This window comes from Pantherophis guttatus, chromosome 1, assembly GCF_059756535.1.
Source record: "Pantherophis guttatus breed Tessera chromosome 1, ASM5975653v1, whole genome shotgun sequence".
In the NCBI taxonomy this organism is placed as follows: Eukaryota; Metazoa; Chordata; class Lepidosauria; order Squamata; family Colubridae; genus Pantherophis; species Pantherophis guttatus.
The window spans coordinates 324,692,494-324,709,646 of record NC_142063.1 but is presented as its reverse complement, the minus strand read 5'-3'; the positions used below and the strand labels follow the sequence as shown (position 1 = coordinate 324,709,646).

General features: G+C 39.1%; 1 protein-coding gene across 1 annotated transcript; it reads right to left on the bottom strand.

Moving 5' to 3' along the window:
* Nucleotides 1-1,594: 1,594 nt before the first annotated feature.
* Nucleotides 1,595-15,174, bottom strand: TRIM50 (tripartite motif containing 50). Its single transcript, XM_034421354.3, has 7 exons — nucleotides 13,844-15,174; nucleotides 11,511-12,036; nucleotides 9,793-9,888; nucleotides 5,964-6,194; nucleotides 4,715-4,737; nucleotides 3,866-3,990; nucleotides 1,595-3,513 (listed from the first exon to the last, which is right to left on the bottom strand). The coding sequence occupies exons 2-7, from the start codon at nucleotides 11,913-11,915 to the stop codon at nucleotides 2,909-2,911; spliced, it is 1,485 nt and encodes a 494-aa protein (XP_034277245.1). The 5' UTR covers nucleotides 11,916-12,036; nucleotides 13,844-15,174; the 3' UTR covers nucleotides 1,595-2,908.
* Nucleotides 15,175-17,153: the final 1,979 nt, after the last annotated feature.

The following is a 17,153-nucleotide window of genomic DNA, read 5'->3' as shown; positions in this document are numbered from 1 at the left end:
ACCTCTGTCTCTTGACATTTTACACGTTTACTTCCACATTAGCACATGGCACATATTCCATCTTCCATGTCTTTGCTTTCTTGTGCTTGTGAAAATAACCTTGGAAGACGTTTTTCAAACTCCAAAGGTTGTGTTTTGTATTCTCAGCTTCAGTGAGGTTAATATGTTGTTTCAAATGGATTTTGAGCCTTTCTTTCTCTTTCATAATCAATATGGCTTCTTTCTCTTTTTCTACTTTATAGCACAAAATAAAGTGGGCCAGGTCAGTTAGAGAACTGTTTTGTCTGAAAAACAGCACTTTGAGACTGGATAGAGCTGGTCGATCCTTTGTAACTCTGTTATGGATTGTATACTCTATGAACCGATATGACAGAAAGCATGAATTGATATTTAGATTATTTTGGAGAGTCAAGTGTGGTATAGTATGTAAGTTAAAATCCCAGGCTAGAAACCAGGAGACTATGATTTCTAGTTCCGCTTAAAGCACAAAGTCATGTTGGAAGAAATACCCTTTTTGGTTCAGTTCCAAGTGGGGGAAAAAGACACTGGATTCATGGAAGTTGCTTGGAAAAAAGGTTTATTCATGAACAGGATCACATGGCTTGAGTTCCTGAACAGAAAAGGGCAGAGATCTGAGAGTGCCTTGGTTTTATACCCTCTGTTGGGCTTTGAATTTGAGCTTGTATTCTGATTGGTTGTCAGACTCCCATGGGGCCATGCACGGGCAACTCTGTAAGCTGTGTTTTGAGTCCAAGTTTGGTTGAGCCTTGCTGGGTGATGTAATCTTCCCAGGTGCCATGTGGTGAGATAGGTAGAGGGCTAATCCTATCTTTGTTGGATCTTGGATGAGGGCATTTGCCTATGAATAGATCTAGCTATCTCTTTATCTCTTAAGTGCTGATATCTGCTGTGGGCTATTGAGGAGTGTGGGGGCTATTAAGAGTGAGTCTGTTTCCTGCCTAAAAACATGTTTCTCCATTTCTCATCCAGGGAAATATAATATTCTGCCTTTTTAATATTTCCTAAAATATTTCATTGTTCTAGGAGAGGGGTGGGTGCTAAGTTCCTACAGTCAGCAAGGTGACCTTGGATCAGTTACACACTCTCAGCCTTAAGAAGGAGGCAATGGCAAAACCACTTTTGAAACCTTGCCAAAATTGTAGAGACTGGTCCAAGCAGTCACCAGGAATATCCAACTAACTCAAAGGCACACACACAAATGTTGCTGTGGGTATGTCTGAAAGTAGGAATTTTTGGTGATCGTTGCATGTCATTATAATAAATGTAATGAAACATCCAGAGATGAATTTAGGGAAAATTGTGAAATTTTCAAATAAATGTGCATAAGGGAAAAATTGGTTGGAATAAAGTAGATTTAGGTAAACTTACCCTTTTTGTTACCTGCTACTTTTACTTTGTTTATAATCTTATACCTGTTTTGCACATTCTTACCTTGAAAGGGAGCAGCATGATGGGAATGTATGTATATTCACAATATAGAAAACCCAGAAGAGGGCCTTAAAACAACTTGTAATGTAATTCTATAACATCTAATTTTGTATTGCAAAACATGAAAGTATATTTCTACAGTAAAAAGATTGTAAAATCACTTTATTCAGTATAAAAGATTAAAAAACAGTATTGGCTTTTAAACCACTAAAAGCAAATAGAAACCATTAATAGCAAAGAGAAGAGATGAGACATAATAAGCAGGTGCTAAAATTGAAAAAAAATCTTCACAGCAAACAAATTTAATGCATTAATATGTACAGATAGAAATTAATGAATACCTCAACCTTTTAGTTATATTTGCATAGTGATAGTGTTAAGTATTGGCTTATAGTTTTTTTACAATCTTGGTGAAATATTTACTTACTGCATTCATTATGGTCTTACTTGAAACTCTAGAATAGAAATATTAATTTGGGCATTTTAATTTAAATAACAGTAAGAGCTAGTACTGTCTAGAAAATCCAGCGTATCTAGCCTTTCGGATTTATAAAACTTGCTAAAATGGGTAACAATGGAGGAAAAAAAGATTGAAAAGCAGAAAGAAGGAAAAAAGTGGCCCTTTGAAATCAATTGCCTGGCAGGCTTCCCAGAAGCAGCCTAGAGGCAAAGTGAGATGTTTGTTCCAAGCAATAGATTCTGAGCATCATTTCCTAGAATGACAGTGGAACTCCTCCATAGGCCACAAACAATGCATCACAAGGAAGTTATTCTGCAAAAGCCCACTGAAAATAATGGAAATATAGTGTTCATTTCAACTGAGTTCTTGTAATTTTGGACTAAACTCTTCTCCTTTTGGACTTAACTACCCTTAAACAGCGGAAAGTATAGATGTAATTGAGATTCTACATTTTGGCATGGAGTTCGCTCTGTTGCTTTATAGGTAATCCAGACCAGAGTCTCTGGTCTCTATAACTGTAATAAATTGAAAAAAAATTATATGTAGTCTTGATTTCGCCCCTTAAAGCCAGGATGCCCTCAAATAGAGCCTTGGTAGTACAGTGGTTTAGAGCACCCTGTCATTAACACAGCTGCCTGCAATTACTGCAGGTTCGAACCTTACCAGGCTCAAGGTTGACTCAGCCTTCCATCCTTTCTAAGGTAGGTTAAATGAGGATCCAGTTTGTGGGGGCAATAAGCTGACTTTGTATAAATATACAAAAGTATGAAGGCTATTGCTTAACGCATTGTAAGCCGCCCTGAGTCTCCGGAGAAGGGCGGCATATAAATCAAATTTAAAAAAAAAAAAATAGTCAGGTGCACTAAAAAACAAAACAAAGTCCTGAAGCAAGTCTCTAGAAATTCTTTACATTGAATGAGTTCTATTCAGTTTGGTTTGCATTTATTGCTCCCATAAAGACGATAACTTGACACAATAGTAGCAAATGGAAACTTCCTATTATAACTTGGTGGGCTCATCAGTATTGGTGCAGTCATCCTCAGTCTGCAGCATTTTGGGAGTAGGTACTATAATGGGTAAATTGTTATGGATACCCCGCTCATGCCAACACATGTCCAAAATGGGATATAGCTTGCCTTGGAATTCTGCTTGGAAAGTATAGATTGGTATCAGCTCATCTGGACTGTCAGCGTTGTAGAAGGTTAGTTCTCCCTTCTCATAGTGCAGATAGACCCCAATTCGTTGGGGTCGGGCTGAAATTGGCAAAACCAGTCTGCTGGTATTGAAGGCCTCATATACTTTGCCCTCTTTTAAGCCAATGAGCCACACCCCATTTTCTGGACTCTTACTCAGTTTGCCTTTGCGGTTGATTGTTCCCTTGACGATGCCCAGGCGCCAGTGACTCTTGGAGCCCACAATAATCTCCCAGTAATGCTTTCCCCAGGAGAAGCCCTTATTAGCCAGGATACAGTTGCTGTAGTCAAAGCGCTCAGGATTGCTATCTCGCCGTTGGAAGAACTGGCCATATTTCACCATGGTATTCTCCTTGGACAGCTCGAGCATAGGGTGAGCACTCACTGGGTCCAGCTTCAGTGTTTCTGGAGCTATGAGAAAGGGGTAAAAATCAAAGTTCTTTGAGGAACCCTGGGTAATATTCAGAAAGATCAGGCCTCCTTTATATGGACAGAATAGAATAGGCCTCAATAGAATTATGAATGGGCCTCAATTTTTCATAATAGACAAGTGATTGCAGAACTCAGGAAACCTAGACAGCACTCTCAAAAAACCCATTGCCATTTGTTAGCTTTACAGTCTCAACCCCATTTCTCTTAATTCTGATATCTGAAAAGCAGTAATGCATGATGAAGAGACAGATTCACAAATTTTTTAAGTGCTGTATGTGGAAGTGGTCATGAAACAGCCTCTCTTCTTCATCTCCTCCAACAGCAGCCATACCTGGAAGGACTTTACGGAGCAGACGCTTCCATACCATCATCTTTACATCCTCTTGGTGGAAGTCAGGTTTGAAACAAACCGCACTGTACATGCCTTCAGCTGGGTGCTGATAGGGAAGCTCAGACCTGGATATGTATTAATTTCCATTAATATTTTTCCCAATCTCGAATACTTCATAAATCTTCTTTTAAAATATTCAATTCCTATCTTAATTGATGGGACTGAAAATTCTGAGCAAGAACTCAGAACATAAAAGCAATTACTTTATCCTTCCGCAGGAAGGTGTATATGTATGACAACGTTGTGGCAGAATATATTGAATAATTTTGAAGACAGAAAGCACATATCTCAAGAATCCCGTTTAGATCTGGGAAATATCTCTCCAGTCTTGAAGCCTAAAGATTACTTCATAAAATCACTCTGTCTGAAAGCCATATGCTCTGGAATTAAGGAGTTTGGGGCTGGAAATTAATAATATTAAGGCTTCTTCAAATTCTCATAATTTCAGAGCCATCAACTTTGCAGAAGTCTGCAATCCACTGCATATCTGTCTCATTAAATTTTGGTGAACATGGCAGAGCTTACTTTTGAGTAAATGCGCTTCAGCACATTGGAATTGCTGACACATGTCTCAGTCTTTGCTGAGAATGTGGAATATTGTACACATACTTTGCTTTTAAAAAAGCATGGATTCTGTTACCATGCTTCTTAATAAGAATTTTGAACAAGCTAACAAATGCATTTACTCAACTCTTCCTTTGACACTTTTTCTGTAAAGGCATTTTCTTTACAACTCATCTTAGAATGACAGTGTTTTGTTTCTCTTTTATACACTCTTATTTTACATACCTGGAGGGAAGAGATCCATATTTCTGTAAAGAGATAGATGTAGACAGATTTAGTGCACTTGTACTATTTAAATGTATACTGAAGACTGTGTGGAGGGGAGGAAGATGGGAGAAAATGAATGGGACTATTGAGTTCTCTGAGCAGTTGGAATCCATATTTACTCCTGTAAACCTTGGAATTCTTGCATACTTACTGTATACATTCCTTAACTGCAACAGAACTACAGGTCCTTATTTGCATGTACTCTTCAAAATCTAGGCTGTAAAGAAGCACCTAAAACTTTAATTACTATCTCGAATTATTCCTACTCTTAGATCAAGGGTGGATGGCCTTTTTTAATATCAGCTATAATTGATTGCTCTAACCATAATTGCAAAAGCGAACAGTAGAGTTCTCTGCCATTTTAAAGAAGGAAATATATGAAAATTTAAAATAGGTTTCATATAAAGTATAAAAAAGTAAACCCTCCAAATTCTTCCATCTGAGGAAAATGAGAAATCCTATCCTTAATCTGTGTGACCTGTGTGATGTACGCCTGCCTACTCTGCTCTGCTACTAGGGCTCTTGGCCCTTCATAGGTAGTCCTCGATTTACAACCACAATTGACCCCAAAATTTATGTTGCTAAGTGAGAAATTTGTTAAGTGGGTTTTGCCCCCATTTTATCACATTTCTTGTCACATTTGTTAAATGAATCACTACCGTTGTTAAGTTAGTAACACGGTTGTTAAATGAATCTGGCTTTCCCATTGACTTCGCTTGTCAGAAGGTTGCAAAAGGTGATCACATGACCCTGGGATACTACAACTGTCATAAATATGAGGCAGTTGCCCAGTGTCTGAATTTTGATCGTGTGACCACGGGGATGTTGCAATCGTAAGTATGAAAAATGGTGATAAGTTAATTTACAGTGCTGTTGTAACTTCAAACGGTCATTAAATGAACTCTTGTAAATTGAGAACTACCTGTACTGTAGTTCAATCATCCAAAGATTTAGTCTCCTAATAGGCGACACTATTCTTCCATATGTCTAGGCCTTTACGCTCCAACAAATTGCGAGACAATTTTGGATTCTTAATAGGTCTAAATGCTAATGCTAAACCTCTCTAGGTTCCTCAGATTCCAGTATGTCTCTTTCGGTCTGCTTCTTACTTCTGAGTAGGAGTCTTTAGCAATTTTGATTTTCTGCTGCTGGCAGCATATCTTAGCATGTCCCTGATTATTTACAGCAAGCAGATAAACAACCATACCTGTATGAAATCCAGCTGGTCTTCATTGTTGAATTTCTCCAGGGAGTTCTCCAGCTCCTTTAGCTTCTGAAGGATGTCTGCTCTCTGCCTCACCTGAACCTCAATAGAGGCAATGATACGGGTTGTTTTCCTTTCTATCTGCCCCAGGAATTTGGCCTTCTCTTCATCGATATATCTATGCAGATCCTGGAACTGCTTTCTGACTACCCACTTGAAGACATCAGATTCATTCTGTATGGGACAAAATATCACAAGTATCACCAGAACAGTGCAAGACTTAGTTTGAGTTGGGCCCATGTGGGGTTGGAGTGGGCATTATTATAATACTAAAATGTGAGAAATCTGATGACCATCTCAATGTAATATCTAATGCTGTCACCCACTTCTGCCTTGCAGTCTTAGCTCAGGAGTCAATTGTTTGCAGCTATCAGTTATGATAACTCTAATGGGCAGAAATATGACAAAATCTTTATGTCAGTCGTTCATGTCAAACTAGCTTGAGATATGTTGATCCTGAGATAAGTTAAATTTGCACGCTAAAGAATTTGGTACAGTTTTATTTCCCTCTTTTACATACCTGTTACATACCTGTCCAATATTCCTCCTCCCCTCAACAATTATTAATTGGATTATGGGACTAGTTTGGATTTGTAATTCCTTACAGCAGTGGTTCTCAACCTGTGGGTCGGGACCCCTTTGGGGGTTGAATGACCCTTTCACAAGGGTCACGTAAGACCATCGGAAAACACATATTTTCAATGGTCTTAGGAATAATTTTATGGTTGGGGGTCACCACAACGTGAGGAACTGTATTAAAGGGTCATGGCATTAGGAAGGTTGAGAACCACTGCCTTACAGCAGTGTTTCCCAAACTTGGGAACTTTAAGAAGTGTGGACTTTAACTCCCAGAATTCCCCATCCAGCATGGCTGGCTGTGGGATTTTGGGAGTTGAAGTCCATACATCTTGAAGTTCCCAAGTTTGGGAAACACTGCCTTACAGAAACAATTTGTGCTCCTTTTTCCACGCAGCCTAAACTGCTTAGCTTATGCTACAGAGTTTGCATTAAAAAGGGACACAAGGACTAATGAGCTAATCTTTTGGCCAGAAAAGTCTTGATGTGAACACAATCTAGTGTTTTCTTATTTCTGAATACTCTGTTATTGAGTCCAAATGTTGCAGTATAAACCATAATGTGGCTGGTTAATTTTTTGACCTAGCATATTTTGGAAACGCAACTATTATTTTTAACACATGATTTATGGGTTGGTGAATTATGCAAACAGTGATTTATTAAACGAACTATTATTAAATTAGTCACAGTTTGGTGTAATGTGTTTCCAGTCTATGAATCTGGAGTTGCCTGCCAAACTGAATTAATGATGAGTAACTGGTGACAGAAATGAATGAGAGAGATAGATTGCATGTACAGGTAGTCCTCAATTTCCAACTATAATGGAGCCTGCCCATTATATTCGTAAAGTGGGTCACCCATGTGGTTGAACCAATTTTACGAACTTTTTTGCAGTGATCAAATGCTGCAATTGTAAAATGAGTGTTGCAGTCACAAAGTGAATGCTATGGTAATAAATTGAACCCATTGTTTGCTATGGGCTGTTTTTGCCAAAAGCTAGTAAGGTTTGGGAGAAAAAACATTGTAAAATGTCATGTGACTGCAAGATGCTGCAAAGAGCCCTGGTAGCGCAGCAGACTAAAGCACTGTTATTAACATCAACTGCCTGTAATTACTGCAAGTTCAAATCTCACCAGGCTCAAGGTTGACTCAGCCTTCCATCCTTTCAAAGGTAGGTAAAACGACCCAGATTGTGGGGGCAATAAGTTGACTTTGTATAAATATATACAAAAGTATGAAGGCTATTGCTTAACGCATTGTAAGCCGCCCTGAGTCTCCAGAGAAGGGCGGCATATAAATCAAATTTTAAAAAAATGGCCATAAATGTGGGCTGCTTGCTGAGCACTTGGTCATGTGATGGGGGGAGGCAGCCATTGAAACTTTGGAACTAGGTTGTTCCAACTTTGGAGGGGGTCCGTTAAGGACTACCTGTATTAGAAGAATTCTCATTCATCAGTGAAAGGCAACACAATAGTGCATCTGACTATAAGCAAAAAAAAGAGACAGAAACCATTATTAAATACGGTAGTCACTTTCATAGAGGTGGGAACAAGAAACATGCAAAAACATTTGAGTATTGTTTCTAAATATAGTGTTTCTAAATATTGACTTCTTTACTTCAATACAGATTACTTATCAGAATTTCTTGGAATTATGTGAGGGCGCTTAATCATTTCCGAATATTACCTGTTGGATGAAATGTAATATGTAGCAACTTAGCTATTTTATTCTATAGAATTGCTTCTGGGATCCTCTCCACTGTCTGCTGTAAGTCAGATGGCTATTTCCAGGGAGTTTTTGTGACAAGTAAAGCGACTACCTGATTGGGCATTCTATTGTATGTCTATAGTGGTTGGTTGTGCACTTATTTAGAATTTTTCAGATGTGACCTAATGTCCTCTAGAGCCAGATTAGGATCTGAAAAGCACCTAACTACTGCCACTAATCCAACAAAATCAATATTGACAATAAATGTCAGGTGCTTTGAAAAAAATTCCAAGGGTGACTTTATTGTGAGCTAATTTCCTGGGAGGTATTTTCTTTTAAGTCTATCTAGAATTCTGTTGGCAAATATGCTGGTCAACTTACTAAACTAAATTTTTCCTTTTTCATCTGAAAGTTTTGGCTTTTCCTATTACTTAATTGGTTTGAAATTATTATAGTATATTAAGCATACCCTCTTGACTTGGCCTTCCTCAGAAAAAATAACAATTATATTTTGTTCTTTCGTGTAATTCAACATTCAGCCCTGAGATTTAGCAGAGTGTAGGAACTAAAGAAAAAAGACAATATGTATTGAATAATTTAGGGTCGTCCCCCCGGACGTGTTAGCAATAGGAGGATAATTTTCAGAATTTAGTAAAGTGCTGGATATACATAAGGGTAATTTCACCTTGATTTGTTTGGGGATTCAGGGTGTTTTGTGTCAAAAATCTAAAATGAGCAGTTAAGCAACAGTGTGGGATGGGGTTTTTGGTACCTTTGAATCAATCTTGACTCCTGGTGATTGTCTGAGCAAAGTCATGTGGCCAGCATGACTAAACGCTGAAGCAGCACGGAGCGCTGTTACCTTCCCACCAAAGTGGTCCCTATTTTTCTACTTGCATTTTTTACGTGCTTTCGAACTGCTAGGTTGGCAGAAACTGGGACAAGTAACGGGAGCTCACTCCTTTACATGGTGCTAGGGATTGCCGACCTTCTGATCAACAAGCTCAGCATTTTAGCCACTGAGCCACCCCTCCAAACACTCAAGAATATACAGCATACAATCACTAGAAAATTAAAATTAATTGTAAAATATTTCTAAAGATCCATATCTTCCCTTCAGTATGCTTATTTATTGTAATAATAATATTTATGATCCAGTTAGGCATGGTGGTTAAGGCATCAAATTAGAAACTGGGAGGCCATGAGTTCTAATCCTGCCTTGGGCACAAAGCCAGCTGAGTGACTTTGTACCATTCACTTTCTCTTAGCCCTAGGAAGAAAGGAATGGCAAGCCACTACTGAAAATCCTTGCCAAGAAAACTGCAAGGACTTGGCCAGATAGTTGTCCAGACCGATCTGGGAATCAGTTACAAATGTACAAAGAAAATAAACCTCATAATATTACCCACAGTGATGCATAAAAGTTGGATGAAAAGAAAGGTAGCCAAGAAAGTCACTGGCATAATGTGATCTTCCTGTCTAAGCTCACCGTGATGCGAGTTTTGTTATTCATCAATTTGCTGACATGTTCATCAAGGCTTCTTTTCTGCTGTTGCACATCTGTTATCAACATGGAGAGTTCCTCCTGAAAAAGCAAAATTGCATTAGCTAAACTTGTGGGGAAAGGATGTAAGAGAAAAAAACCCTAAATTTATCCATTTTAATGATGACCGCCAAATGCTTCTTAAAGCTCAAAATTACTTATTGTTATTTATTTGTTTATTTATTGTTATGATATTGTTTCCTGATTGCTTATTTTTACCCTGTGACTATCATTAAGTATTGTACCTTATGATTCTTGACGAATGTATCTTTTCTTTTATGTACACAGAGCATATGCACCAAGACAAATTCCTTGTGTGCCCAATCACACTTGGCCAATAAAAAATTCTATTCTATTCTATTCTATTCTATTCTATTCTATTCTATTCTATTCTATTCTATTCTATTCTATTCTATTCTATTCTATTCTATTCTATTCTATAAGGAGGGCCAAAAAAATGTGACTGCTCAATTACAGTAGCTATTAGGAGACATTCAGATTTGAAAAAGAGATCACATGAAGTAACCTTCCACTAAGATTTTGAATCGTCTATATTAATGACTATCATCAAATCCCCAGAGACTCACTCAGTCTAGGGTCATCAGATCCTTCAAACTGGATATGCAGGATTTGGGCTATATTTAATATTCAAATATGCACAACTAATCTTTCTACCATGAAACTATAGTGCCTTATTATAGAATATGAATTCTGCAAGGGAGTATTTAATCAGTGGCTCCTTTTTCATAGCTTACATTTAAAAGAAAGGAAGTTTTATCTCTTATCTCACTCAGTATCAGGCACTCATGGGCACTGGAAGTGCTGCACCTGGTTTTTAGATTTCTGTGAATCACCCTCATTGTAACAGTGTTATCCATTGTTTTCTATTGTTGCCCTTGATCGCAGGGTACTATCGTCCATGATCCTTACGCTTACATAATTCCCACCCTTTGAAAACATTACCCACACAAAGAGGGACTTAGGATATATGGCAGTGATGGCTAACCTTTTTGCCGTTGCGTGCCAAAAGCAGGGGGAGCACGGGGGGGTTGTATGCACGTGTGCCCATACCCATAATTCAATGCGCCCTGCCCCCCGCGCATGCACACGTGACCCCCTCCACATGACCCCCGCTTTTGGCAAGCGATGGCACGGTGGGCCTGGTAGGCCCGTTTTTCACCCTCCCCAGGCTCTAAGAAAGCTTCTGGAGGCCGGAAATGGCCCATTTGCCGACTTACGGTGGGCCCGGAAGGTCTGAAAATCAGATGTGCACGCCGGAGCTGAGCTAGGGCAATGCTTGCATGCCCACTGATATGGCTCCGCATGCCACCTGTGGCACACATGCCATAGGTTCGCCATCATGGATAAATGGTGTGAGGAGAGAGCTACAAAAATTCTGTTAAGAAAAGTATAGATTTCTGCCTCATAATAGCTACACCAATTTTTACTAGAATTCATGTGCTCCATTAATTTTACAAAGAACTTTCCTTAATTACTGGTATGTGGAAATTACTTTGTTTGGATCACACCAAGATTCACCAAATCCACTAATCAACACACAAATTGCCCACCCAAAATTGCCAATCATCTTGGTTCTGCCTGTGGCCTAAGCCCACACTTCATTCGTGCAGTCATACACATACATACACATTCCAAGCACCTGCCTTCATCCTGCTGTAGACAGTGGAGATGGGCATGACTTTATGCTGCTGATGGGTGCCAATGGTGCCACAGAGGCCACAAATCACTTCCTGGTCTTGCTCACAGAAAAGGCTGAGGGGATTGTGGTGGTCAGGGCAAGACTTTTGGTTATCTTGTGAGTTGCCTAGGGTATGAATGGCCTCAATGATGCGAGCCAAGTTGACATTGGGTGGTGATCTGCTATAGTCCACAGCCTTTCGGCATACTGGGCAAAGGATCTGCTTCTCCAGGTCACCTGAGAGAGATACTACACAGGACTTGCAGTAAGAGTGTCCACATTGTAGCATCAAGGGCTCTTTGAAGAAATCTAAGCAAATGGGGCATATCAACTGGTCCTCAAGTTGCTCAATGCTTAATTTCCGGGCCATTTGGCTGATTTACTTCTTCTTTCTTTGGCTTAATCCTGGAAGATGAATGCCCAGAAGGAACAGACACCAGATGTAGGATGCAGCTGAGGAGAAGATAAGAGTAGCTGTTCCTTCTTATCTCCTGCAATAGGCAATCAAAGAAAGGATAAAGAGATTAATACAATCTTAGGGCACAGGAAGAAAAAAGTACTCTAGAACATACACTGAGGAATGTAATAATAAACTAAGTTTAAGGAATTTTGAGAACTTCTGGATGTCAAAGGTTTTGGGAGGAAGAAAGCTGAAAGCGTAATGTTCAGGTAACTGTTAAGTAGCACTTATAGCTGCCAGCTGCCTGCAATTACTGCAAGTTCAAATCTCACCAGGCTCAAAGTTGACTCAGCCTTCTATCCTTCCGAGGTAGGTAAAATGAGGACCCGGATTGTGGGGGCAATAAGCTGATTTTGTATAAAAAAGAACACTGCTTAGGGGGGCCCAAAAGCCCTCCTAAGCAGGTATATACAGAAGTATGAAGGCTATTGCTTAACGCATTGTAAGCCGCCCTGAGTCTCCAGAGAAGGGTGGCATATAAATCGAACCAATAAATAAATAAATAAATAAACTGCTATTCCATAGCTATTAAGAGGAACAAAACAACTTCTGCCCTCCTTTGCTACTTTATTTTGGAAACATCAAAAGAATTATTTTGGGGGCTCATCGGCTACTGCTAGTTGCCAAAGAGTAATGCCTAAGTATTCTGAGAAATTCTGCTATAGGTTTGATAAAATACAGGTAGTCCTCAACTTACGACCACAACGGAGCCCAACATTTCTGTTGTTAAGTGAATTTGTCCCATTTTACGACTTTTCTTGCCACCTTTGTTAAGCAAATCACTGCAGTTGTTAAATTAGTAACATGATTGTGAAGTGAATCTGGGTTCTCCATTGACTTTGCTTGCCAGAAGGTTGCAAAATGATACTTGAACACTGCAACCGTCATAAATATGAGCCAGTTGTCAAGCATCTGAATGTAAATGACATGACCATTGGGATGTTGCAATGGTCATAAGTGTGAAAAATGGTCATAAGTCACTATTTTCGGTGCCATTGTAACTAAATGAACTGTTTTAAGTCGAGGACTACCATATGTTTTGCTTTTATTGTTGATAAATGTATGATTTATTTAGGACATTTAAATTGCAGCCAAAAATATAAATGATCTGGGAGAATAAATGTCCAGAAGGGAATATTGGAGAGGAATTAGGTTCTTTTGCATAACAGATTACTAGAAGGAGATAATGTTTTAAATGTTGTACATTTTGTTGATGACCAAATTCAGTTCTGTGAATCATGCATGTGTCCTTTGCACCAAACCACAGACATATTTGGAAGCTGTTTGAATTACATTTGTAAGTGCTGGGCAAAACTAAAACCATCCCTCTCAACCCGTGGAAAAATTGTCTTCCATGAAACCTGTCACTGGTGCCAAAAAGATTGCGAATGGCTTTTTTGTTGTACCATGAGGAGTGGAAGTTGAAGAAGGTACCTTCCAAGGGGTTCTGATATGACAAAAAAACAAAACCCAACACTCACATAGACCAGATCTGCTCATAATCTTTCTATCAAGGTATCCCACCATTTCTATTTATATTAACTCTTGAATGCTCAGAGCACATGACCCAAAACATATGCTTTGTTATATGCATCATAATTCCTAGGGCAGGCAAGTCTCACTGCCTCTTTATGTCGTACAAACTGAAGACCAATATCCAAGGATATCTAACTTTTGATAATAGTTCAGGTCAGTGGTCGGAATCTATTACCGGTAGAAAGTTTTTGCTGAAATTTCAGTGGAATTCTAGGAGGAACATCCATTCATAAATCACATCTTTCTTAATTTCCATATTTTCTAAATCCATTAGAGTAAGTAGTCAAAGAAAATATTCTTACCTTTTACAGTTCAACTGCTCTTCTCCTTTTAGTTTTCTGCCACCTCCCTTCTCCTGTAATCAGAATATTTCTAGACAAAACACTGTACATTACATTAAAACTTCCCGTTGGATATTTTTTTTACTATGGCAGATTTTGGACTTCACCACCAAAAGTGAGAAGAAAAGCGTCTCTGCCTTTACTTCTTTCAAAAAGAGAGTTTCTAGAGTTGATGGCCCTCTGTTCAGGGAAAGCTCTCCAGAAAGCAAACTGGAGTAACAGCCACCTTTTCAGTCATGTGCTAATCCTTGGCACTTGTAGAGGCAACTCCCAGCTACATCGCTGACTGACCAATGTATTCTTGGAAAATTGGAGATAAAAAAACCACACACAAGTCTTTTCCTTGAATGTTCACCTTGTAGAACAGATTTCCTTGTCCTCTTCACCATAATATATGTAGATATTCATACGCCCTTTCTTAGTCATCATACTTCTGAAGGTTGACACTGAAAAGCCACACTAATGAAAGACTTTAACTTTCTTTAGATTTACATTTACAATATGTTCATTCATTAAGATCCCCTCTCCCTCACAAAAAGGGTTGATATTATAAATCCTGCATATCTAGGACCTGCCTTTTGGCTTCATAGAAATGCTTTTATATCCTTAAATAAGACTTTAATCATATAGGAGCTCTTGATGCTCTATACCAGCCTTCCCTGACATGGTGTATTAGCCTGAGTTTGTCATTGCTGAACATTTGGGAGTTGGCCCATTTATATGATTGGAGATGGCTACTGTATGCATATGTTCTGTCCAAGAGGCCAATCCCAATTACACTGAATGACTTCTTCCTTTCCTTTGTATGCTTTCAGCAGTCTTTGTGACTTTGAGGCAAACCAAGGAATGGGAACCCTTGCTATTGGATTGACAGTAGCAGAGGCATTTCTGACTATACTACAGAAACTGGTAGGCTGGGCATAGTGCTGCCAACTTGCATGTTCAGTCAGTGTCAGGAATATATGCAAGAGGAATTTTGATTCCAAGTGTTTACAGGGGCACTTAGCTTATATCATGGGCAAAACTCCTTTGGTAGTTGGCACACTTTTCAATCCTAATACATGATGCAGGAGCATCCATAGGATGGGTCAAGAAAATCAAGATGACAGTTTGATATGGAATGTAACTCTTAAAGATAAAGGTAAAGGTTCCCCTTGCACATATGTGCTAGTCGTTCCCGACTCTAGGGGGTGGTGCTCATCTCCGTTTCAAAGCCGAAGAGCCAGCGCTGTCCGAAGACGTCTCCGTGGTCATGTGGCCGGCATGACTAAATGGCAAAGGCACACAGAATGCTGTTATCTTCCCACCAAAGGTGGTCCCTATTTTTCCACTTGCATTTTTTACGTGCTTTTGAACTGCTAGGTTGGCGGAAGCTGGGACAAGTAATGGGAGTCATGTAGCTCTTACTAATTATTAATTTTGTTCAATTATTATTAGCTTGATGGTTCTTTGTTAATTATTAAATGATTTTAACAATGGCTTTAAAATGCTAAATTGATATGTCATTATGCTAGTCTGTGACAGTAATAAAGATTTGATTGATTTGGTATAAATAAATTCATCTTCATATTCAGTGCTAATCTAATATAATTGGAATTTTTAAATTCATGTATACTGTTGGTATATCTCTTTTCCATTTTTTGGTTGCTCTTCTATTTCTGTTTCTGCTCCTTTTTTATTGTGTTTTCAAATATCTATTAAAATGAAATTAAATATAAGACGTAAAAAGTCAAATTGGTAGTCACCATCACACAATGGATCCACACATACCTAGTATATGTGCATCATATAGAACCAACATCAAAAAAGAGCAGGGCTTCAATAATGGCCACCACCTTGAATTTTTCTGACCCTTCCCTCCATAGATGCCCCTTCAGGTTGGTTTTACTTATTATTTTAACTGGTTGTGTGTGCTAATCCAGCAGAGATAAATTTTATTTATATGCCATTAAATCAAAATCAATTGTTGATTTGATGGCATTATGTGCTTGTCACAATGATTTAGCTATATTGCAGCCTTAATATTCTTTGCATTTTTAACTTTATGTTGAATCTTCTTCCTAGCTTTATTCCCGTGCTATGGCAGGGTCCGTTTATCAGTAAAGCTGTCTCCATTTGCATTGATCTAGGGCAGGGGTATCAAACTCGATTTCATTGAGGGCCACATCAAGATTGTGTTTGACCTTGGGGGCCCTGGGTGGGCATGGCTGGAGTAGGCATGGCCAGTTCAATGCCATTCCTGTCAAGTGGTGCCTGCGATGGCCCGAGCGCTCTGCCAGCAAAAGCAGGCTCCCGAACTCCGTTTTTGGCTGCCATGGCCTCCTGCAACCCTCTGCCAGTGAAAACAGTGCTCGGGAGGGCCACCTGGTTCTTCACTGTTTCTAGGGCAGCCCTATGGGCCAGATCCGGCCCCCGGGCCTTGAGTTTGACACCCCTGATCTAGGGTGTCTTCAGGGGCAACACTCATGTATTTCATGCCCTTTATTTTGAACATATGAGGGAAAAGAACAGATCAAAATGGAGGCATAGTATTACCAATCTATCTGGAACAAGGAAATCTTCAGGTGTTCATTTCAAATTTTACAAAGCTGCTGAGTCTGTGAGTCCTCTTTAGGGAAAAAGATGCTACTAGCAGCAGCGGCTCATGCTGCTCGATGTTTAAAGTATCTTCTTTGCCCCATTTTTATTCTGCTCTGTTCTGATTTTTTTAAAAAAAACCAAATACCAACCATGGGAAACAGAAGGGCTATTTGATGCAACATGTTTACCTTGGTTGTTGAATCAACCAATTTACTGGTTTGAACTGTAAACCAACAGATTAAACCATGACAAACCCTTAATCAAGGTGGTCACTAATCAACCTTAGTATATTGTGAAAATAAGGCACTATGTATTTAACTAACCTGTTTGAGTGTGTTGTCTGAATAGCCACTGCATGTCAAAAAATCAGAACAGAACGTTAAAGATAATAGATTATAGCTCTCCCTCCCCATAGTATAGTCAACTTATATCTCTACCACTATTAAAGATGACATATGTAATTTGTATTTAAACCTGGCCTATTTTCTCACACAACTTTGTATGCAAGAGGGAGGAACTAGTCAGTTTTTCAGGCAATTTTCTTGTCTGAAGGTGGATTTGGACCTGATCACTCACCCCACAGCCTCCACTCTGACTCCCACTCCTGCTCCATCATCCTGGCTCTGGGGTAAGGCAGAGTAACAATATTGTCTGAACATATCCTCCCATTATAAGTTGTGAATTCAGTCAA

Coding starts and splice junctions, on each gene's coding strand:
- TRIM50 (XM_034421354.3), bottom strand. CDS start 11,915: ATGGCCCGGAAATTAAGCATTGAGCAACTTGAGGACCAGTTGATATGC. Junction 6,195..9,792: donor ATAACAAAACTCGCATCACG/GTGAGCTTAGAC, acceptor TGTCCCATACAG/AATGAATCTGATGTCTTCAA. Junction 3,991..4,714: donor TATGGATCTCTTCCCTCCAG/GTATGTAAAATA, acceptor ATACATATCCAG/GTCTGAGCTTCCCTATCAGC.